The 25,591-nt window shown below is 42.7% G+C and overlaps 1 protein-coding gene across 1 annotated transcript in view; it reads right to left on the bottom strand.

The window, feature by feature from the left end:
• LOC120057796 (contactin-associated protein-like 5) overlaps positions 1 to 16,987 on the bottom strand; it is a 177,057-nt gene extending 160,070 nt beyond the window's left edge. Inside the window, exon 1 of the mRNA XM_039006262.1 lies at positions 16,861 to 16,987. Coding sequence (XP_038862190.1) covers positions 16,861 to 16,987 — 127 coding nt within the window. The remainder of the gene's footprint in view (positions 1 to 16,860) is intronic.
• Positions 16,988 to 25,591: the final 8,604 nt, after the last annotated feature.

Raw genomic sequence — 25,591 nt, 5'->3', positions numbered from 1 at the left:
CATATACAGTACATTCAGTGGCGACCCGTCATTCAGGGCAGTTGGGGCACAGAACCACCAGTTTTGAGCCCCATCTGTTTAGCTGGAAAATATATATATATACAGACTATATCTTTTTTGGGGGGGATTGCCTGTTTTGCTTGTTATTTTGGGATTAATATGTGTTACATATCAGTTCGTAAACAATGTAAGAAAAATCAATACATAATTGAGTTAATAAAGCTGCATACAAACATGGTCTCTTTTTTTCTTTCTTAATTAAGGCATCTCCAAAATACATGTGTTTCAGCCTAGCTCAGTGCTTTCTGTGGTGGTGGGGCAGCCAGAGGAAAATACGGAGCGTAGGGGTTGGTAATGTTCTCTAGTTGCGCTATGATTGGATCAGTGTTCTGTCACTCATGGGGACACTACGTCACTGCAAAATCTCTGGGGAGAGCTCGAAAATTCAAGCCCCTTGCACGCTGCCATAGAGTTATTAGAGGTGCCCATACAAGAAGGCTCAAGATCATTGGCCACAAATAAAATGACATCAAAGCACGTTATATCTACAGTAGCTTTGATTGGACTGATCAAAATCTTAGCTAGCAAGCTAGCAGTTATTGTCATGAATCAAGTCGACAATCTACTGGCAAATCTTTTCGATCCTTGTCATATGAAGAAAAATTATGAAGAGAAATTGTAGATAAAACGTATCGGTGCTCATCGGCCATTGGACATAAACATTACGCAACAAGTTGGAAATGGCAAATTCAACAATGAGTGGTTTGTAAGGAATCAGTGGCTAAGTGCAAACATTGCAAAGCAATCACTAGCCTGCTATCCAGTGGAGTGGATGTGTGGTTCAAGGGTCTCTTTTCCAAGCTTAACATGATAAACATTTAACATAGGCCATGCTGTCAATCCAGCATGACTTCTACCGCTTTCAAAACAACTGGAAACTCGGAAATAGGGAAATCTCAGACTTCAGTGAGTTCAAGATAACTGGGAACTCGATAAAGAACGAGCTCCGACTGCGAAAATACATTTTGAACCGTCATCCAACTCGGAATTCCAAGTCCGTCATCCAACTCAGAATTCCAAGTCAGGGACTTGGAACAAGTTTGATGACAACATTTGCCCACGAAGGTCCGCCACGCAACTTTCCTGTTCAAGTGAGCACAGCACAACAAGGTGAGTCCAAAATTGTATTGTTTGCTGCTGCATAAATTATGCAGCATGCCAGAGAGGTATGTATACTGTAGCTAAGAAAGTAATACTAAGTGTGTGTTGTGTAGTATGCTGTTAGTATCCCATGTGCCTCATCCTAATAATTTGGTCCCTTTTCCCCTTATAATTTAGCCTACTCTTCTGACTTGGTGGTGCACATGTAGCCTATAGCCTGTTTTAGAGAAATGTCATCATCGAATATTGTAAGCGCTTTCATTGTCTGCTTACATGCACCTTTTATTTATCCTACGGTCTGACTTGGTGTACAGGGAGAATGCTGTAAGAACAGCCCATGTTCTGAATTCTGTCGCAGTACATTTCAAAAGTGCTGATCAAATAGTTATATTGACTATGTCCGTCCTAGCTCGCTCATTAATGTCTTAATTGAAATTACGAATTGCCTCTTATCCGCTTGTCGTCCCCTTATGCCATAGTTTGTACATCTCAATTGTCAGTAGAAACCACATTTGTTTAAGCAAGTTAGCCATATCAGCATTTTTTTTAAAGGCAGTAAATGAGGCTGAATGAACTGTTTCGCTGTCAGACAAGGCTCTGCTGATAGCCAAGTGTAACAGTGGTATGGTGTTGGGACTCTGCTGTTGGGACAGCTTTGTGTAAGCCCTAACAGTTTGTGGGCACCGTTTGTCACCGTTATAGTCCATTGAATGTGCAGTTTAGTGTTGTGTTGGGTTTTGTAGTTGCTTTGCTACCATGCATCTAAAATATAGTTTTTGGGTTTGCCCCACCAATATATACAGTACATGCTAAAATCGCCACTATGTTGCTTCAGTATTCTTTATCTATGTTATTGTCCTATGAACCAAAGAAGACAGTCATTTACAGAGTCCATGTTTGGGTATAGTGAGTTTTATTCCTTCTGAGCATCAATTAGACACTAATTAGTAAGTATAATTGGTTAAGGGCAACAGTCTGACTCACCTGGAAGCTTTCAAATAGCTACTGGTAATACTTCAAGTAGTCCAACTATGGCCATTTAATTTAACCTTGTTAAAATCGGAGTGGTTGGTTGAAATGAAAACCTGCACACGCAGCGGGTTCCCCCTGAGAAACCTGGAGTCCATGCCGCCCTGTGAAGAAGAAAACAATTGTTATTGAGAGATACATTTTATGGCAGCTACAATTTTCAGGTTGGATGAAGTCAAGGTCAACAGAAAATTAGAGGACAAGGAGCAGTATGGTCTGCTAGGCTAAGTGTTATTGATCACAACTCTAGACCATTTGTCTTCTAAGCTCCGGTGTGGGAAAAGCAACCCAAGCTCCATCTGACCAGGTGACATTCAATGAAACCTCAAAATTATGAGATATGGGGGCCAAGGAAACGGTGACCTTCACAGGTTACCCCATTTACCCACTGATGTTTTTTATCATTTTTTTTGTTGGTCTCAGACCATGCAAACAGGCAAAGTCTTCCTTTAATCATACTTGGCCAAGTCTTTAGTTGAGATATGAGTAACTCGAGCATTTGCATAATCCATGCCTTGATTTTAATGGACAATTTGTGTGAAAATCATCATAATCATCATCATCATTATCATCATTACCATTATAATCAAGATTTTAAAAAATGCATATAATCATTATGCACATACAGTGGCAAGAAAAAGTATGTGAACCCTTTGGAATGACCTGGATTTCTGAGTTGCCATCCTGCAAAGATGACTGCAAGAGCACAGCGCAGAATGCTCAACAAGGTTTAGAAGAATCCTGGAGTGTCAGCTGAAGACTTACAGAAATCTATGGAACATGCTAACATCTCTGTTGACTAGTCTACGATACATAAAACACTAAACAAGAATGGTTTTTATGGGAGGACACCACAGACGAAGCCACAGCTGTCCAAAAAAAACATTGCTGCATATCTGAGGTTCGCAAAAGAGCACATCGATGTTCCACAGCGCTACTGGAAAAATATTCTGTGGACAGATTAAACTAAAGTTGAGTTGTTTGGAAGGAACACACAACACTATGTGTGGAGAAAAAAAGGCACTTCACACCAACATCAAAACCTTATCCCAACTGTAAAGTATGGTGGAGGGATTATCATGGTTTGGGGCTGCTTTGCTGCCTCAGGGCCTGGACAGCTTGCTATCATTGACAGAAATATTTATTAAATTAATTAAGTTTATCAAGACATTTTGCAGGAGAATGTAAGGCTATCTGTCCGCCAATTGAAGCTCAACAGAAGTTGAGTAATGCAACAGGACAACAACCCAAAACACAGAAGTAAATCAACAACAGAATGGCTTAAACAGAAGAAAATACGCCTTCTGGAGTGGCCCAGTCAGAGTCCTGACCTCAACCCGATTGATATGCTGTGGTACGACCTCAAGAGAGTGGTTCACCCCAGACATCCTAAAAATATTGCTGAACTGAAACAGTTTTGTTAAGAGGAATGGTCCAAAATTCCTCCTGACCGTTGTGCAGGTCTGATCCTCAACTACAGTAAACGTTTGGTTGAGGTTATTTCTGCTAAAGGAGGGTCAACCAGTTATTACATCTAAGGGTTCACATACTTTTCCCAACCTGCACTGTGAATGTTTACATGGTATGTTCAATAAAGACATGAAAACGTAGAATTGTGTGTGGGTTATTAGTTTAATCACACTGTGTTGGTCTATTGTTGTGACTTAGATGAAGATCAGATCAAATGTTATGACCAATTCATTCAGAAATCCAGGTATTCCAAAGGGTTCACATACTACTTTTTCTTGCCACTGTATGCATATAAGATGATAATGCAAAACCATATGTGAAAAGTACAAGGTGAGGCATGAAATCGTTTGCATCTAGTGTGCCTACATGTGTAGTTGTGCAGAGCATTTTTTCTCTAGTAAATTCTTTAGGAGGACAGTAAATTGGTTTCACAAACCTTGGATTAGAAGCCCCCCATTATGTTTGCTGTCTATTAGTGATTGCCTGCATGCTGAGATGAAAGGGTAGCCTGGGAACTGAGGCGATGAGGCGAATGGGATGCGATAATGAAATGAAATGAAGCGTGAACATTGGCTGTGGCTGTTATCACTTAAGAACATGGGAAAAGGGGAAGGGGAGTCCTACCGGAAGGACCTGAGAGGTCTCTGCTCAGCCCAGTTCCCTACTACCTTAATGGGCCTGCTTGCATCTGGGAGTTTATCAATATGCTAAATACATTTTATCAATCTTACTTCAGGGTCAACGGAAGAAGGGGAAATGAGGGAAGGGAAATGTGTGTCTCCCTGCACAATACAATTAATATATGTATATAATATAATAATAATTGTTGACAAACGTTCATATTTATAGCATCATCCTCAACTTAACTTGGCTGGACTTGTCTTTGCATGAAGAATTCTACGCTTCCAAGGAGATTTATTTATAGCATATTGTGATTTAAATGATAACAGTATATTTTTGTTAATATTTGTTTGTTTTTTTGAAAATTCAGCCTAAGTAAAATAACTAGAAAAGCTTTTTTTGAATTTCCCAATGTCACGTTGATATGCAAAGGTTGATTTGGAAACACATCAAGAGGAAGCAAGCACTGTAAGCACAGATACCACTTTTAATGATGTACTTTTGTCACACTAATAGACAGAAAGTAGCTAATTTGGGATAAGACAAGCAGGGTAAGCACCCAAGAGAGCATCTAACTGGATGGTGCACAGCCTGATTCCCAAACACCTACGATGAACAGAGGTAATTTAAAATACTGTCAACAAAGTTTCCTGCTAAAGGACTGTAACACTGAGTGATGCTTTGTCCTCTAACTGCTCTTGCAGATCAAGAGCCAAGTGAATGAAATATACCCGTATGGTGGACTCATAAGGCGCGGTGTCATTTAATTATGGTCACTCTGATCGCAGACCATGTGGAATTACAAAAGGTTGAGCCATACCATAAATGCAGTCCTTCCTTGGTCAGTCCTGAAAGACCTACTGTTTTTACAGCCTCACAGATTTAATGAGAAGTCGATTTCTATTCTGCCCTCAATTGGAATGTAACAAGTCCACTAGTTCTTTGAAGGTTGCTTCTCCGGCCAGCCATCCAGCCAGCGTGTGAGGGAGAGGTACCTGAGGGAATGGCTAGCAAGACTACCAACAGATTGTTTTGGACTTCCTCTATCCTCTGAAAAAACAAGTCAGGGGCAGACGGGCAGCATATTGGAAAAGCACTGGCCTTAACAAATTAATAAGATACACACCTTACAAATGAATAATTAATAAGATACACAACTTTTCTCCTTAAGCTAATTACATTTTTTAGACCTGTTGGTTGTATCACTTTGTTTAACTGTGAATATCATGCCTTGATTAAACACTGTATGAAACATGAGAATTCCACACCTTTTTTATACCACGAGAATAAAATGTCCAACTTCCCATTTCTGTAATGTTATTTAATTTTTAAACACGTTTATTATTAATATATTATACTAATTAATATATTGCTACTTTGTATGAATAATAATTCATATTCTTGTGTATGATGTGAGCCTATCGAGCTCTGATATTTGATAATTTCTACCCCCTTTTTTCTTCCTTTCTCTCTGTAGCTGTGAGAAGTTAAATAAATAAATACACTTTTTATTTTCAAGAGTTTATATCCTTATTGATGAATAAAGCAGAGGGTTGCCATCTTTGTGATGAATGGGGTAAGTTCCCTGAGCAAAATATCTGAAAGGAAATTATGCAGAATACCCAAGATCAATCCCAACAACAATTATCGGTAATACTTTATTTGACACCCAGAGTCATAACACATTATGACATGGTCACAACCATGTCATAATGTCATAACAGCTGACATAACTTGTCATAACCTGTCATAATATGGTCATAACACCGTCATTACCCATATATTTACAACTGTTGTGACATATATAGCGTTATATTATGGCTGGTTATGACACCTATATTAGAGTCAAAACCCATATTAATTAAAATATTTGTTTTACCTTCCAAGAAGTTTAATTTAATTTGAACGTTTGTCTCTTAAATCCTTTGTTTTTGTTGTAGTGAATTCTTTAAAGTCAAATTTATCCCCATCTTATTTTACATAACTTGTCAAATATACACTTTATGACACTGTCATGAAGCATTATGTCCATCCTATGTCACTTTACTTGGGCTAAGAAAATACACTTTATGACACTGTCAAGAAGTATTATGACCATCATAATCATTTAAGGGTGTGTTCGTAAATTCACTTTGGCTATCTTCTCCGATTTCAGAGCACTCTCGTCTGAGTGTGACAGAGCGCAGAATAACTGCTGAATTTACAAACGCTCAACACCCATTGAATATAACACCCAGTAAACATCAGCAAAAAAGCATAAATCAATTGTTGCGAATACCCAGTTACTGTCACCAACGTTCTGGATAACATGAAAATAGCCTAACCAGCTCTGCTAGGGCGAGAAAAATGGTCAGAGAGATGTGTTCTCTCATTTGTGTCTGGAAGTAGCTAGCAAGCTAGCCAACTTTAGCCATTTAGCTTGGGGGCTTGACTGCCTGACAACGCTCTAAATTTACGAACACCCAGAGTGCCCTCTGAGCGCACTCTGGTACTCCAGATTGAATTTACGAACACCCAGAGCGCCCTCTGAGCGCACTCTGGTACTCCAGATTGAATTTACGAACACCCAGAGCGCCCTCTGAGCGCCCTCTGGTACTCCAGATTGAATTTACGAACACATCCATACATTCACATACATTCATTTATTTATTTAACCTTTACCGAACCTCAACCCCGTATCCGGGATCACCCCCCACCCCCCACACACTGATTAGCATAGCTAGCATAGCTTCACAAGTAGATAGTAGCATCTAAATATCATTAAATCACAAGTCCAAGACACCAGATGAAAGATACAGATCTTGTGAATAAAGCCACCATTTCAGATTTTTAAAATGTTTTACAGGGAAGACAAAATATGTAAATCTATTAGCTAAACACGTTAGCAAAATACACCACTATTCTAACTCCATCAGTTTCTTACTCCTTCAGGTGCTATCACCAATTCGGCTCAACTAAGATATTGATAGCCAATAACCTATAAAAAAAACCATCAGATGACAGTCTGATAACATATTCATGGTATAGGATAGTTTTTGTTAGAAAAAAGTGCATATTTCAGGTAGAAATCACAGTTTACAATTGCACCGACCATCACAAATCGACTAGAATTACTAGATAGAGCAACGTGTATGACCAATTTACTCATCATAAAACATTTCATAAAAATAGACAAAGCATAGCAATGGAAAGACCCAGTTCTTGTGATTTCAGACCATATTTCAGATTTTCTAAGCGTTTTTCAGCGAAAACACAATAAATCGATAAGTTAGCATACTACATGTGCAAACGTTACCAGAGCATCGATTCCAGCCAAAGAGCGCTATAACGTAATCACCGCCAAAAGATATTAATTTTTTCACTAACCTTCTCAGAATTCTTCCGATGACACTCCTGTAACATCATTTTACAACATACATATACAGTTTGTTCGAAAAGGTGCATATTTAGCCATACAAAACCGTGGTTACACAATAAAAATACTAGGAAATCAAGCCTCAATATGTCTGACGTCATCTATCAGAGTGATCTAGTTTAATTGAAAGCTAATCATATACTTGACTAAAAAATACAGGGTTGACAGGAATCGAAAGACAAATTAGTTCTTAATGCAACCGCTGATTTACATTTGTAAAATTATCCTTACTTTTCAATACAGGGTTCGCCAAGTGAAGCTATACCAAACAAAATGGCGAAATATGCGTTTAAAATATTTCGACAGAACAACAATTTATCATATTAAATATTGCTTACTTTGAGCTGTTCTTCCATCATATTCTTGGGCAATGTATCCTTTCTATGTTATAAACGTCTTTTGGTCGATAGATGTCCTCTGTCCTTCGAAATATCCACTAACGATCGAACGGGACCCCAAAACGTGTCCAAAGTTTCAGAGTGCACAACAAAGAAATTCCTCAAAATCGCACTAAACGGATATAAATTGCTATAAAACGGTTTAAATTAACTACCTTATGATGTTTCTAAGTCCTATATCGAATTAAATTACAGACGGATACATTTCAAGTTGATAACCGAGCCTGTGAAAATGGCGTCCGGAGGTCCCTTCCTGCGTAAGGGCGAGCGTCGAAAGGGGGGCTACTCTCACTCCTTGGTCTTTTATAACCTCTGAGAGCTACGGAGAAGGCCCATTCCACTTCTCATTGGTTACTGACATCCAGGGGAAGGCGGGTGCAGTTCGTGTCGTTCCATAGGATAGACAGAGACCTTAAAAACTGATCTGAAACCAGAGCTTCGCTCTCAGACCTTTCACTGTCTGTCATGGATTTCGCTGTAGAAAGAGTTCTGGGTCACCCACAGACATCATTTCAACGTTGTATGAAACTAGAAGGTGTTTTCTATCCAATATAATTAATAATATGCATATTGTACGAGCAAGAATTGAGTACTAGGCAGTTTAATTTGGAGACGACAAAATGCTAATTCGGAACAGCACCCCCTGTAGTCGCAAGAAGTTAACCTTTATTTAACATTAATTTAACTGCATGCCCTTAGTCATCAAAAATAACGTTTCTTGTCCTGCTCCTGAAATCTGCTCCTGCATTCTTCCCAGGCATCAGCAACAGAGCACTGGGGTAGGTGCATGTCTGACATGTGTACGCAATTGATAATTTAGCATGGTCATATTTTTTTTTACAACAACAATACATAAACATACTGTTGACACATAGGCTGTGGTGTATTGGAATGTTTTGCTTTGTGTGTTTTTACACAAAATTACACAATATATAACACAACAAGTCTAAATATATGTGTCATGACAGTGTTATGACCATATTATAACAGGTTATGACAAGTAATGTCAGCTGTTTTGACATATGACATGGTTATTACAGTGGCATAACGTGTTATGGTGCTAGATGTCAAGTAAAGTGTTACCCAATTATCAAACAATCTACTTTTGAGTTCTTCTTTGAGCAGTATAAACTGCTATTGCTCAAATACATTTTAAGTGACTGTACACTGAACATTTAAGAAGGTTTTTAAGGAGGTAAAAGAGTTTCAAGTGAAGCTGAGTCCATATTGTTGTCTAGATTGTACAATGCATGTTAATAAAAATCGAAAGGCCTCATCCAGAAATGAATAGAACTGATTGGCAACATCTCTGTTTAAATTGATTGCGTGATCTAGCTACCCCTTTAAGTGGTATTCATTCATGGCTGTACCTCAAATATAATGGCTTGTGTTTTGTACTAGCTCTACCTTTATTTCCGGTACTACCTAGCCACACATTGCTAAAATAGTGCATATAAAATATAATCATAAGGAAAGCATGTATGTGTAATTCCTTTAAAACCTTGAATTGATGCATTAGGGGCCCTATTCAGATGCAGGAAATGTACCCCTTTCCTACGCACACCTTTCCTACGCACACCTTTCCTACGCACTTCTCAGTAGTTGGTATTCAGACTTAATTTATGCAGGTGCGTAACAGGCTTTGCAGGTGTGATTCCTTTGAGTGTGCTGAATATACACATTTTTTGTGACCACATTTGTACTTGTTATGTAATTTTTTGTTGGGGGTGTTACGGGTACATTATCCATCTCAAATGATATGTTTTGAAAACATGTACTTGTAGGATGCCAACAGTGTACATCGATGTAGTTTAAGATGAGGGAGGACAAAAAAACATTTCTATGAGCATGGCCTTATTTCTATTACAGCATATTGGATGACTGTCAAGATGTGGATGTCGATTATGGCAGCCCCCCCGCACCTCTCTGATTCAGAGGGGTTGGGTTAAATGCGGAAGACACATTTCAGTTGAGTGCATTCAGTTGTACAACTGACTATGTATCCCCCTTTCCTTTCATTCATATTCCATTCACCCAGTTCAATGTAACATCGATTGGTTTAGGTTACTACTTTACACAACATTTTTCCCTATACCCATCATGAGGTTGCTACAACCTATCCTATGAATGAAAGTTTACAACATAGGTGCACACAGGTCGAGAGAAAGATTTGAAGTGACAGACAGTGATATATGGAAAGACAGTGACCCAATCAATATGGACTTGCCTGCATCTAGCTGATCTAGGGTGTAATTATTAGACCAACAGTTGCAAACGAGAGTTTCTATTGGACAAATTCAGGTATTTTATCCCTGTTTTGTGCCGTTTGCTTCCGTTTAAGAAATGTCTTTCAACAGAATCGGCGGAATGAATATACCCCTGATCACACGCAAACAGTTCACTTTAAACCCTGTCTAGTCTTAACATTCTGTATAGTCCCCTTGTCCTAAGGGTCACAAATGACCCGCCTTCACTAAATCCCTAAAATAAAGCAGCTTAATTAAATGTTAAACTCCAAATCTATTTTGCTTGAAGAAACAACCTGTCATTCATCACAAACTTTGTGAATATCTGGGTTTTCCCTCTTCATAATGCAGAAAGACTGCATTTAATCAGTGGATACCATTCGTTTTTATTACAGCACACCTGTCATAATTGTTTTCTTTACTAAAGTAGAGGTTTATTATTATTATTATTATTGCTAACGGTACTGCATAGGTGTAAACATACATTGAAGGGAAACAATAACAGTCCTGAACTTTTTTTGGTTTGGCAACATAATGATATATTCTTATATACTGTACAATGAGGAATTCAACTCCCATTTTTTAACCATTGCCCCCACCCACAAGGTGTATAAACAACAACAATAAATAAGAATAAAATAACATAATAGATATTAAACAAAACACAAATGCGAGGAACATAAATCAATCAACTCTAATTACCACATGTAGGAGAGTATGCAAGTGTGTGTGCATAGACTTTACAGATATATTTCTCACATGTGCAGCATATAGTATTTGTTTTACAGTCCTTCTTTGGGGGGCAGAATTGTAATCTCCTCCTTTTACCTGCCCCAACTGCAGCCTCAGGTGGATCAGGACAAGATTCAGCCCCCTGAACAGCTTTCACAAGCGCTGAAGAGGCTGCTGTGCGGGGGAGGCGCTCCCTTCTTTGAATGTGTGGGGTTACAAGTGCCTTTCCCAGCTGCTCCAGGAATACCCTCCTCTTGTTCCGCTAATCAGGCATCCAGGTAGGGTTGATCTTGTTCCATATTACGAAGGCATTCTATGAGGACACATCAATGATGTTATGGAAGATGACCAGGGGCCAGCGGGCAGTCATCCTCCTGCAGCTGTACGTTCCACTCACATTGTCCAGGTTGTCCATGCCTCCTTTGTTGTCGTTGTAGTCCAGGATGATGGCTTGCTTCCTGTACTCACGATCACTGATCTCAGCCGTTTTGTGCAGTGTGCTCAGGAGGACCACATTCTTGTTCCTCTTTGGGAGGTAAGAAACTAGAGTGGTGGTGTGGGTGAAGGCAAACTTTGATGAGAAGGTCTCTCTCCCCCTTGTTGCGAGGAGTGCAGGGGGGAACTCAGGCTTCTTTTTTCTAACTGTGCCAACCTTGGTGATCTTCCTCTTCAGGAGCTGCTGGCTGAGTTATATCAGTAGCACACATAATCTTAATTTCTCATTGTGTGTGTGTGTGTGTTTGTGTGTGTGTGTGTGTGTGTGTGTGTGTGTGTGTGTGTGTGTGTGTGTGTGTGTGTGTGTGTGTGTCTTTATGGTTTTTGTGGTGTGTAAATTATTTTATAACTGCCGGGTCAAAAATGACCATAAGACAAACTTTTTTTTCACCTTTATTTAACAAGGTAGGCCAGTTGAGAACAAGTTCTCATTTACAACTGCGACCTGGCCAAGATAAAGCAAAGCAGTGTGACAAAAACAACAACCCAGAGTTACACATTGTCACGACCGTCGTCTTGAAAATGACCGGACCAAGGTGCAGCGTGGTGTGCGTACATTTTTCTTTATTTTTTAAAATGTCGCCAACAAAACAAAAACTAACGTGAAGCTCCGTAAGGCTAACATGCATTTAAACGAAGACAACATCCCACAACTAAGGTGGCAAAACAGGCTGCCTAAGTATGATTCCCAATCAGAGACAACGATAGACAGCTGCCTCTGATTGGGAACCACACTCGGCCAAAAACAAAGAAATAGAGAACATAGAATGCCCACCCAAATCACACCCTGACCTAACAAAATCGAGAAATAAAAAGGCTCTCTGCGGTCAGGGCGTGACACACATAAACAAACGTACAGTCAATAGCACATGTAACAATTCCAATGGTGGACATGAAAGAGTCAGGTGCAGAGAGCAGGGTAATCTCAATCGAGTGGATTTATTATTTCACCCAGAAATAATCACATAAACGGCGACGCCACACAAACAACGGGCGCGTCAAAATACTGTCCAATAAAAGTAGGACTGAAATCCACTATACGAAACACCACCAACACAAACAGAAAAACAAGCCCGCACAAAAGTCGGCGGGCCAACTGGGTTTAAATAACCCCCTACCCTAAACACAAAACAGGTGATACAAATTAGACAAACTCAAAAGAAAACAGAAAAGGGGATCGGTGGCAGCTAGTAGACCGGAGACGACGACCGCCGAGCGCCGCCCGAACGGGAAGAGGCACCATCCTCGGCGGGATTCGTAACAGTACCCCCCTCCCGACGCGCGGCTCCCGCAGCGCGCCGACCCCGGCCTCGAGGACGACCCGGAGGGCGAGGAGCAGGGCGATCCGGATGGAGGCGGTGAAAGTCCCTCAAGAGGGACGGATCCAAAATGTCCCCCACCGGTACCCAGCATCTCTCCTCCGGACCGTACCCCTCCCAGTCCACGAGGTACTGCAGGCCCCTCACCTGGCGTCTTGAGTCCAGAATGGCTCGTATCCTATACGCCGGGGACCCCTCGATGTCGAGAGGGGGAGGAGGGACCTCCGGTACCTCACCTTCCTGCAGGGGACCAGCTACCACCGGCCTGAGGAGAGACACATGAAACGAGGGGTTAATACGATAGTAAGAGGGAAGTTGTAACCTATAACACACCTCGTTTATCCTCCTCAGGACTTTAAATGGCCCCACACACTGCGGCCCCAGCTTCCGGCAGGGCAGGCGGAGGGGCAGGTTTCGGGCCGAGAGCCAGACCCTGTCCCCTGGTGCGAACACAGGGGCCTCACTGCGGTGGCGGTCAGCGCTCCTCTTCTGCCGTTCACTGGCCTGCCTGAGAGAGTCCTGGACCGCTCGCCAGGTCTCTCTAGAGCGCTGTACCCACTCCTCCACCGCAGGAGCGTCGGTCTGGCTCTGATGCCACGGAGCCAGGACCGGCTGGTACCCCAGTACACATTCGAAGGGCGACATGTTCGTTGATGAGTGGCGGAGTGAGTTCTGAGCCAACTCCGCCCACGGGACGTACCTCGCCCATTCTCCTGGCCGGTCCTGGCAATACGAGCTCAGAAACCTACCCACTTCCTGGTTCACTCTTTCCACCTGCCCATTACTTTCGGGGTGATACCCAGAGGTGAGGCTGACCGAGACCCCCAGACGCTCCATAAACGACCTCCACACTCGGGACGTGAACTGGGGACCTCGATCAGATACGATGTCCTCCGGCACCCCGTAATGCCGGAAGACGTGGGTAAATAGAGCCTCCGCAGTCTGTAGGGCCGTAGGGAGACCAGGCAATGGGAGGAGACGACAGGACTTAGAGAACCGATCCACAACAACCAGAACGGTAGTGTTCCCCTGAGATGGAGGAAGATCAGTCAAAAAATCTACCGAGAGATGAGACCATGGCCGTTGTGGAACCGGAAGGGGTTGTAACTTCCCTCTCGGTAGGTGCCTAGGAGCCTTACTCTGAGCGCATACCGAGCAGGAGGAGACATAGAGTCTCACGTCCTTAGCCAAGGTGGGCCACCAGTATTTCCCTCTAAGACCCCGCACTGTCCTCTCCATCCCCGGATGACCCGAAGAAGGTAGTGTGTGAGCCCACCGAATCAATCGATCCCGGACACCAAGCGGTACGTACTTAAGGCCAGTCGGACACTGGGACGGCACAGGTTCTACCCTCAACGCCCGCTCGATGTCCGCGTCCACCTCCCATACCACCGGGGCCACCAGACAAGAGGCGGGAAGGATGGGAGTCGGATCGATGGGTTGGTCATACGTGTCATAGAGACGAGACAGCGCGTCGGCCTTAGTGTTGAGGGAACCTGGTCGGTAAGAGATCGTGAATCTAAAACGAGTAAAGAACATGGCCCACCTCGCCTGACGCGGATTCAGTCTTCTCGGATATACTCCAGATTGCGGTGGTCAGTCCAGATGAGAAAAGGGTACTTAGCCCCCTCAAGCCAGTGTCTCCACACCTTCAGGGCTTTTACCATAGCTAGTAGCTCCCTGTCCCCCACATCATAGTTCCGCTCCGCCGGACCCAGCTTCTTAGAAAAGAAAGCACAGGGACGGAGCTTCGGTGGCGTGCCCGAGCGCTGTGATAGCACGGCTCCAACACCAGCCTCGGACGCATCCACCTCCACTATGAACGCTAATGAAGGGTCCGGATGCGCCAACACGGGAGCCTCAGTAAACCGTGCCTTCAACTGGTTGAAAGCTCCCTCTGCCTCGGCCGACCACTGTAGACGCACCGGCCCTCCCTTTAGCAGTGAGGTAATGGGTGCCGCCACTTGGCCAAAACCCCGGATAAACCTCCGGTAGTAATTGGCAAACCCTAAAAACCGCTGCACCTCCTTTACCGTGGTCGGAGTCGGCCAATTACGCACGGCGTTAACGCGGTCACTCTCCATCACCACCCCTGAGGTGGAAATGCGATAACCCAGGAAGGAAACTGCTTGTTTGGAGAACACACATTTCTCAGCCTTGACGTATAGGTCATGCTCCAGCAGCCGCCCAAGGACCCTGCGCACCAGGGAGACATGCGCGGCGCGTGTGGCAGAATAGATCAAGATGTCATCAATATACACTACCACACCCTGCCCGTGCAAGTCCCTGAGAATCTCATCTACAAAGGATTGGAAGACGGCTGGAGCATTCTTTAACCCATACGGCATGACGAGGTACTCATAGTGGCCTGATGTGGTACTAAACGCTGTTTTCCACTCGTCTCCTCCCCGAATACGCACCAGATTATACGCGCTCCTGAGGTCCAGTTTTGTAAAAAAACGTGCTCCGTGGAATGATTCCACCGCCGTAGCGATGAGAGGTAGCGGATAACTAAATCCCACTGTGATTGAATTTAGACCTCGATAATCAATGCACGGACGCAGACCTCCCTCCTTCTTTCTCACAAAAAAGAAACTCGAGGAGGCGGGTGACATGGAGGGCCGAATGAACCCCTGTCTCAGAGTTTCCGTGACATATGTCTCCATAGCCAACGTCTCCTCCTGTGACAATGGGTACACATGACTCCTGGGAAGTGCAGCGTTCTCCTGGAGGTTTATCACGCAATCCCACCGTCGATGAGGTGGTAATTTGGTCGCTTTCTTCTTACTAAAAGCGATAGCCAAATCGGCATATTCTGGGGGAATGCGCACAGTGGAAACCTGGTCTGGACTCTCCACCGATGTGGCACCGATGGAAACTCCCACACACCTACCTGAACACTCCTCTGACCACCCCTGAAGAGCTCCCTGTCTCCAGGAAATGAGGGGATTGTGAATGGCTAGCCAGGGAACCCCCAACACCACCGGAAACCCAGGTGAATCAATAAGGTAGAAACTAATCTGCTCCCTATGATCCCCCTGCGTTACCATGTCCAGCGGAATCGTGGCCTCCCTGATCAGCCCTGACCCTAACGGTCGGCTATCTAAGGAGTGCACAGGGAAAGGTGGGTCTATCTGCACCAACGGAATACCCAACTTACGGGCGAGTCCGCGATCCATAAAACTCCCAGCTGCGCCTGAGTCTACTAGCGCCTTATGCTGGAGAGAGGGGAAAAACGCAGGGAAAAAAATAACCAAAAACATGTGACCGACAGGAAGCTCTGGGTGAGTCTTGTGCCTACTCACCTGGGGTGACCGAGAAGTATTCCGCCTGCCATCTCTACTCCCAGAGGCACTCCTCCAGCACCGGTCCGAAGTGTGTCTTCTTCGGCCACAATAGGTGCAAGAGAAGCCACCTCCTCCGGCCCCCCTAGATGCAGCCCCTCCCAACTCCATCGGAGTTGGAGCGGGAGGGCTGGGAGGTGGAACTGACAGGACCCCCTCTGAACGCCCGCGGGCAGCTAGCAGGTTGTCCAGTCGTATAGACATGTCAATGAGCTCATCGAGGGAGAGTGTAGTGTCTCGACAAGCTAGCTCCCGACGGACGTCCTCCCGAAGGCTACATCGGTAATGGTCCATCAGGGCCCTGTCATTCCACCCCGCACCAGCAGCCAAGGTCCGGAACTCCAAGGCGAAGTCTTGCGCACTCCTCGTCTCCTGTCTGAGGTGGAACAGTCGCTCACCCACCGCTCGGCCTTCCTGAGGGTGGTCAAATACGGCCCGAAAGCGGCGGGTGAACTCTGGGTAGTGTTCTCTAACCGAGTCTGGGCCGTTCCAGACCGCGTTAGCCCATTCCAGGGCTCTACCCGTCAGACAGGAGATGAGGAGGCTAACACTCTCCTCTCCAGAGGGAGTCGGATGAACGGTGGCCAAGTAGAGCTCCAACTGGAGCAAAAACCCCTGGCACCCAGCCACCGCTCCGTCGTACTCCCTTGGGAGCGCGAGACGCAATGCGCCTGAACCAGATGCCGACGTTGAAGGAGTAGGTTGCGACGTCTGTGAAGGAGCTGGTGTAGATGTCGGGATACCACTCCTCTCCCATCGCTCCATCCTCTCCATCATCATGTCCATCGCCGACCCAATCCGATGGAGAACGGCGGTGTGATGAAGGACACGCTCCTCCATCGATGGAAGAGGGGTGGTTGCTGCTTCTGCTGACTCCATGGGTGGTGCGGGCTTCTGTAACAATTCCAATGGTGGACATGAAAGAGTCAGGTGCAGAGAGCAGGGTAATCTCAATCGAGTGGATTTATTATTTCACCCAGAAATAATCACATAAACGGCGACGCCACACAAACAACGGGCGCGTCAAAATACTGTCCAATAAAAGTAGGACTGAAATCCACTATACGAAACACCACCAACACAAACAGAAAAACAAGCCCGCACAAAAGTCGGCGGGCCAACTGGGTTTAAATAACCCCCTACCCTAAACACAAAACAGGTGATACAAATTAGACAAACTCAAAAGAAAACAGAAAAGGGGATCGGTGGCAGCTAGTAGACCGGAGACGACGACCGCCGAGCGCCGCCCGAACGGGAAGAGGCACCATCCTCGGCGGGATTCGTAACAGCACAATAGAAAAATCTATGTACAGTGTGTGCAAATGTAGAAGAGTAGGGAGGTAAGGCAATAAATAGGCCATAGTGGCAAAATAATTATAATTTAGCATTAACACTGGAGTGATAGATGTGCAGATGATGATGTGCAAGTTGCGATACTGGCATGCAAAAGAGCAAGGGGATAAATAACAATATAAAGATGAGGTAATTGGGTGTGCTATTTACAGATTGGCTGTGTACAGGTACAGTGAACGGTGAGCTGCTCTGACAGCTGATGCTTAAAGTTAGAGAGGGAGATATAAGAATCCAGCTTCAGTGATTTTTGCAATTTGTTCCAGTCATTGGCAGCAGAGAACTGGAAGGATAGGCGGCCAAAGGAAGTGTTAGCTTTGGGGATGACCAGTGAAATATACCTGCTGGAGCACGTGCTACGGGTGGGTGCTGCTATGGTGACCAGTGAGCTGAGATAAGGCGGGGCTTTACCTAGCAAAGACTTATAGATGACCCGGAGCCAGTGGATTTGGTGACTAATATGTAGTGAGGGCCAGCCAACAAGAGCATACAGGTTGCAGTGGTGGGTAGTATATGGGGCATTGGTGACAAAACGGATGGCAATGTGATAGACTACATCCAGTTTGCTGAGTAGAGTGTTGGAGGCTATCTTGTAAATGACATCACCGAAGTCAAGGATCGGTAGGATAGTCAGTTTTACAAGGGTATGTTTGGCAGCATGAGTGAAGGAGGCTTTGTCGCGAAATAGGAAGCCAATTCTAGATTTCATTTTGGATTGTAGATGCTTAAATCCATTTTTATACCCTAACACGAAACATTTTGTGAACGCTTATCTCGTTGAATTTCGTGTCATTCAATTTTCTACGAAACATTCGACGTAAATACACAGACTAAACCTGACTTTATCCAGTCATGTTTGGTTTCCTTGCAATCAACTGTTTGTTTGTAACACAACCAAACTTGATGGGTCATTTCACGGGACGTATTGACCCGAAAAAAACGATTGGAAGACAACAAGTAACGACCTCATTGTGCACCAATTATATGACCGCTGTTTCATTGATTGACTGTATTTTAACCCAATGACCACTGATCGTCTTGAAATCTAGCTGGGTAGATAGCCAATGAGCAGAGGTAAACAGCAATATCTAATGTTTGTGTTTTGGAAGACCAACCCATGTAGTAAACTCCGGCGTAAAGATTGTCATTCGCCATTGAAGTTTCATACTGGAAGTAGCCAAACTCATTACGCACAGCACTGTTTCGGTAACAAGTATCTTCAGATGTTTATATATCGAAAATCATGGCGAATAAGTCAGGGAAAGCTAAATCTAAGACTAGATATACGAATGTAGACAAAATTATAGAGGAAATTGATCGTGAAAGGGAAACATATGCTTTTGGAAGACGACTCAGTTAGCGACCATGACTCAAATGGAAGCATATTTTTTGAACGGAGAGGACATTGTTTTGGACTGGTAAGTTCTTCTCATGCTAATGCCGTTGTTTGAAATTAATAATATAAAATATTATTTGTGATTGTTTTTACATTTTATTTGCAATATATAAAAATGTAATGAAATGTGTAAAGTACACATTGGCTATACTTCCTCCAGCGCATGCTTCCTCAACTCAGTCTACATATTATGGATTAGAGGGAGCATGGTCGAGATGTGTGTGTCTGCCGCCAACGTGTCCATCCCCCTCTGAAGCTGGTTCATCCAGCTGGACCCCTGCTGTCTCTGACTCCACAACTCCCGAGCCATCTAGAGGTATTTACTCTTGAGGGCTATATAAATTGATTTGATTTGATAGAGGACTGAGGGTCTTCCAAATATTGAAAGTGTGTAAATAGTTACCCATGTTATTTTGTAAATGTATATTTTTTTTTTCTTAATTTTTTTTTCTTAATTTTTTCCCCTCCATTTTTTCGGGGGGTGTGTTAGAATACCATTTTGGTATTTTGTATATAGTTATTTGTTTCAAAATGTATACCTTCACCAATTTGGCCACTTGGGTACATTTGGGCTACTTGTGTGGGACACCTGGGTGACTTCATGATAAATGTCATGTAGCACACTCATTTTGGAAGTTATCATTCTGAAACTTTGCACAAGTACTGTTGCCCTCTTATGTTTTTCACTGAAATTGTCCCCATATTCATATCTGAATGTTTGTTTTATCTTGTTCATTTTAAAGATGATGATACAACAATTAAAAAGAAAAAACGTATGGTTTTTTCATTGTATTATCTAAACCAGATCTATTGTGTTATATTCTCCTACATTCAATTCATATTTACACAAACTTCAGAGTGTTTTCTTTCAAATGGTACCAATAATATGCATATCCTTGCTCCTGGGCCTGAGCTAGAGGCAGTTAGATTTGGGTATGTCTTCAGGAGGAAATTGAAAGAAGGGGGGGGGGGGGGGTAGCTGTAAGAGGTTTTAACACAGTGTCCAAAGAAGGGCCAGATGTATACAGAATGGTGTTGTCTGCGTAGAGGTGGATCAGAGAATCACCAGCAGCAAGAGTGACATCATTGATATATACAGAAAAAAAGAGTCGCCCGAGAATTGAACCCTGTGGCACCTCCATAGAGACTGCCAGAGGTCCGGCCAACAGGCCCTCCGATTTGACACACTGAACTCTATCTGAGAAGTAGTTGGTGAATCAGGCGAGGCAGTCATTTGAGAAACCAAGGCTATTGAGTCTGCCGATAAGAATGGGGTGATTGACAGAGTCGAAATCCTTGGCCAGGTCGATGAAGACGGCTGCACAGTACTGTCTTTTATTGATGACGGTTATGATATCGTTTAAGATCTTGAGCGTGGCTGAGGTGCACCCATGACCAGCTCGGAAACCAGATTGCATAGTGGAGAAGGTACAGTGGGATTCAAAATGGTCGGTGATCTGTTTGTTAACTTGGCATTCGATGACTTTAGAAAGGCAGGGCAGCATGGATATAGGTCTATAACAGTTTGGGTCTAGAGTGTCTCCCCCTGTGAAGAGGGGGATGACCGCGGCAGCTTTCCAATCTTTGGGGATCTCAGATGATCTTTGTACCCTGGTGGTGTACAGCTTTCATGGAAATATGAACAAAGGCAATGTTTCACTTTTTCTAATGTTGGGGTCACCGTCAGAAAAGTAATCACATTTCAAGTAGAAAAAATATAATTTAGGTGGTTTTCTCTGGTGTTAAACAAGTGGTGGGTCATTTTTTGACCCTGAAGACAACACAAGGGTTAATAGCCACATACAAACAGCTTGTTGTATTCCTTCTCACATCTACATGCTCTCCTCCTCTCACCCTTCAAACCTTCATATCATAACCGCTACACACAGCCTACATTGTTGTCACCATATTAGCTAAAGTAGCATCATAGTCAACATAACTAATAGATCTAATGTGTTAGTAAACTCGCTACAATCATGCAGTACAGTGTACAGTCAGTAATCAGTTTAACAGTTACACCAGTGGGCCCCGGGGGCAATAAATTAGTGAAACCAAAAGCTTACCTTGGTTTGGAAGAGTTCCAGTGTTGGATAATCATAGCCAGCTAGCTAACATGGCATCTCTCTTTTTGAGCTGGGTATTTGAATAGGCTAAAGTAGCTAGCTGTCTTTGCTAGCTAAGTACAGTAAGTGAAAAATAGTATGAAATATATCTCTCTCTCTTGCTCCTCCTTCATTTTCTTAGAAACTAAAATAACTGTTCAACTGTTGTCTCTCTCTCTTTGAGTCAACTAGTCACCTCATTTTATGCACTGCAGTGATAGCTACTGTAGCTTATGCTTTCAGTACTAGATTCATTCTCCTATCCTTTGATTTGGTGGACAACATGTCAGTTCATGCTGCAAGAGCTCTGATAGGTTGGAGGATGTCCTCCGGAAGTTGTCATACTTATTGTGTAAGTCTATGGAAGTGTGTGAGAACCAAGAGCTCCTAGGTTTTGTATTGAAGTCAATGTACCCAGAGGAGGACGATAGCTAGCTGTCCTCCGGCTACACAATGCTACCATACAGAGTGATGTTGAGGCTACTGGGGACCTTCATTGCAAAACAATGTGTTTTAATCAATTATTTTGTGATGTGAATATTTTTGTATAGTTTTATCTTAAACGGATAACTTTTAAATGTTTCAGTTTTTTAAAATTAAATTCACTGAAGAGAATGATCCTCCCCTTCCTCCTCTGAGGAGTCTCCACTGGCTGCCACTCTTAAGAAGAAAAAAAATACTGTAAAAAATGCATTAAATAAATAAATGCAGCATGAACAGGAAAGTTTTTAAAAAGTGGGATTGATAGACACAACAGCTAAAACTTTACATACGTTTTAGTAAGGGGTGTCAGGTGCGGTCAATGGACATCTCCAAGTGTCCCCTCACCCTCTCCAAAGTGTCCTAAGTATGTAAATTAGGTAATTCCACTGCTATTACACATTGAATGTGCCTATAAGTTATTGGTCACTATAAAAACACAATTTCTACAATATCAACCTCTCTCAAACATTGTGGTGGTGTCAGGGGACAACTAGGGGACATCCAGGGGACATCCAAGTGAACCTGGGTGGTACGGGCTCCACATAATCTTCAATAGCTTTGTGACATCTGTCCTCAGGTTAATCTCCCTCTGCTTCAGTGCCCCTACATCTTGTCATCCCTCTTCTCTGTTGAGGCTAGGTGTCCTCTCTGCCCCCGCACCTCAAGATGAACTGTCTGAGAGGGGAGTGGAGCCAAGGCCTGCAGTGGGGGCAGTGGAATAGGAGTGGGGCCTTTTGTTGAGTGGTGGAGCTTGAATCATCAGTAGACACAGCATTAGAGAATGTAGAGGGGGTTGTGTATCTGGCAAGAAAGGGTGGAGACCTTAACCGGCGCTTGCTGTGGGGAGTAAAATAAAGGAATATAAAAGTGATCAATATTGCTGTAAGATACACATCATTGCATAATGTACTAATTTTGAACTACATTACTGTCATATAAAGGCAATATACCAAAAGATAACACCCAGCCTAAATTCCCTTATGGTGGCTTTTAGCACACCATCTCACAGCCCTCTCTCAGAGACAACCTGTTCAGTAGGCACCCCTCCGCCACTGGACATAGAAGGCCAGGGAGATTCTAAACTGGCCCTTCACAACTAGCAAGTGGTGAGGAGCATTTTTGTACTAATAATGTGTTCTTTTTTTCTTTTTTTTTCTGATTGGGTGGGTCTGGCAGGGCCTGCACCCCAAGTGGGTGTGCCTGTGTCCAGCCAACCCATGCCTACGCCCTGCCTCCCAGTGGAAAACTAATTAGAAAGATTGCACAAACAGGACACAGTAACATACTGTAGGCCTATGCTGTGTACAGGCCAAAACACAAAAAAGCAGACCACAACTATAACAAAACGACATTACTGTAATGTATAGTAAAAGCAATAAACTAGCCTATACAATGCAGAATGTGGGACAAAGGTAGCCTACCTTTAGAGACAAAAGTAACAATGGCCATGAGAGCCCTGCTGTGTGATTTAAAAAGTCATAGTCAATCGATCAAAAACATAACACTCTTAGCAAAATCTTTTATCTTTAATTTACAATCTGTAGAATCCATGAGAATAGAAAGGTTCAGAACTTTTGTGAAAACTCACAGCACATTTCAAATATATAGCAAATATACATAAAACCTGGATGGTGTTCAGAGATAGATGGGAGGGGTTGAGTGAAGCTGAAGTGTGGGACTAAAAATAACAAGATAATTAATGCAAAATATACTGTGTCCATAAAATGTATATACATACAGTGCATTCAGAAAGTATTCAGACTCCTTGACTTCTTCCACATTTTGTTACGTTACAGTCCTATTCTAAATTATACATTTTTTTCTCATCAATCTACACACAATACCCCATAATCACCTCCCTGACCAAGGCCCTTCTCCCCCAGTTGCTCAGTTTGGCCGTGCAGCCAGCTCTAGGAGAGTCTTGGTGGTGGACCTTGCTGCAGAAAGGTTTTGGTAGCCTTCCCCAGATCTGTGCCTCGACACAATCCTGTCTCGGAGCTCTACGGACAATTCCTTTGACCTCATGGCTTGGTTTTTGCTTTGACATTCACTGTCAACTGTGAGACCTTATATAGACAGGTGGGTTGCCTGTCTATATAATTTGATTTAGAAATATTTGAGACATTTTTAGTTCACAAAGCAAGCAATGGATAAGAGCTGTTCTTTCACCATCATGTTCAGCTTGGTCTGAAAACAAAAATGTATGTGAGACACAATCCTCTGGTCTCGGATAAGATCATTTTGACCATGGTGGTCTCTAATGTCTTGGTCTCTGACAGCTTAATCTAAAACAAGCTCCTTAATTATGCCAGATCCTCCACCACCCATGCTATTAAATTCAAGAGATGCTCTCAAAACATGATTGATTGCAGCTTCACACGGAGAGAGGTTGCCTGTTGGAATTCACATGGCCCTATTACAGATGGGTCGTTCCATCAATTCGGTGCCTTTTGAGATGTGTAACTTGTTGAAAAAAAAACTGTTGATTTCACCAAATTGTAACATTATGTCATAAAGAGCACATGTTCAACTTAATAAAAGACACATTTTCCCATCTCGAGATCAAATAAAAAAAATACTATAGTAAATGCCTATTATGTGCCAAATAAAGAAACAGGATAGAGGATTTCATCTTAAATCATCCTTGAATACCCTTGTGACTGGGGAAATGGAAGCTTGTTGTGTGCAACATGGAGGGGAAATTTGTCACAACTTCTACCGAAGTTGGCTCCTCTCCTTGTTCGGGCGGCGTTCGGCAATCGACGTCACCGGCTTTCTAGCCATCGCCGCTCCATTTTTCATATATCCATTTGTCTTGTCTTGTTTCCATACACACCTGGTTTTCATTTCCCCAATTAAGCTAATTGTATTTAACCCTCTGTTTCCCATCATGTTTTGTGTGTAATTGTTTCTTGTTGCTGTGGTGTCTTTTACGCGCTTTACTTTTGTTATGTTCCATGTTTTTGAGCGCATTTTATTTATGTTGTGCTCTTGCTTTGGAACTTTAATGAAGTGCACCTGTTTACATCACGCTACTCTCCTGCACCTGACTTCGCCTCTTTTAAACACGCTGACAAAATTGATTGCAAGCTTCACCCTAAAAATATGTTAGGACATGCTCGACCCACTCAGTTTTAGAAAAAATACACAAGAATAATGGCAAAAAGGAGTAGAATCAGCTCACCTGCTTTTACACTATGATTGAGCTATTAGATGTTAAATGTTTATTTAGAAAAAAAAAAATATATATATATACATAAAGGAATAGTTTCACCGCCATCATTGTAAAACCCTAGTTATTTTGTTGCTTTGACAAAGTAATTTATGCAGATGTTTTTTTTATGTGATAAGTTATTCACTTTAAGGTTAAAAAAACTGTCCTTCATGTTAAGGTCAACCTTGAACTGTCGTTTTGTATTTTTTTAAATTATTGAAGTCTCCATGTGGTCTATATTAAAGGGTACTTCATTGAATATAACATGCTTTTACTGTAACTGCCAGATCTTTTTTTGTTGTTCTTTTATTTTACTTTATTTGTACTTTCTTTGTGTTCCTACAATAAAAACAAAGTATTAAAAAAAATGAATATTGGTGCACAATTTCTACTTAAAATGTGAAAATGATGCAAAATGCACTCATTTTGTGGAATGACCCAGATATTATTATGTATCAGATGTGCTCACACTGTAGCATGGGGATAAATACAGTATCTATTACTTGTAGATGATAAGCCTGACACAGATGGAGAAGAAAAAGCGCTCCCATTGAAGACAAATTGGCGTCAAAACAGATGGTTTAACACAATGTCCTTCAGTCATATATTAATTTCTGGTATTTATTGACATTTTGTTTTAGAACCTCTTAATAAGGATCTCTACAGATCGGTGTCCCACCCTCGGGACGGTTGAGCTAATGTGATTAGCGTGACGTCGTAAGTATGAAGAACATTTCCCAGGACATAGACATATCTGATATTGGCAGAAAGCTTAAACTGCACTGTCCAATTTACAGTACCTATTACAGTGAAAGA

Source organism: Salvelinus namaycush, chromosome 13 (assembly GCF_016432855.1).
Source record: "Salvelinus namaycush isolate Seneca chromosome 13, SaNama_1.0, whole genome shotgun sequence".
Lineage (NCBI taxonomy): Eukaryota > Metazoa > Chordata > Actinopteri > Salmoniformes > Salmonidae > Salvelinus > Salvelinus namaycush.
The sequence above is the reverse complement of the archived record's forward strand: the minus strand, read 5'-3'. Positions and strand labels throughout refer to the sequence as shown.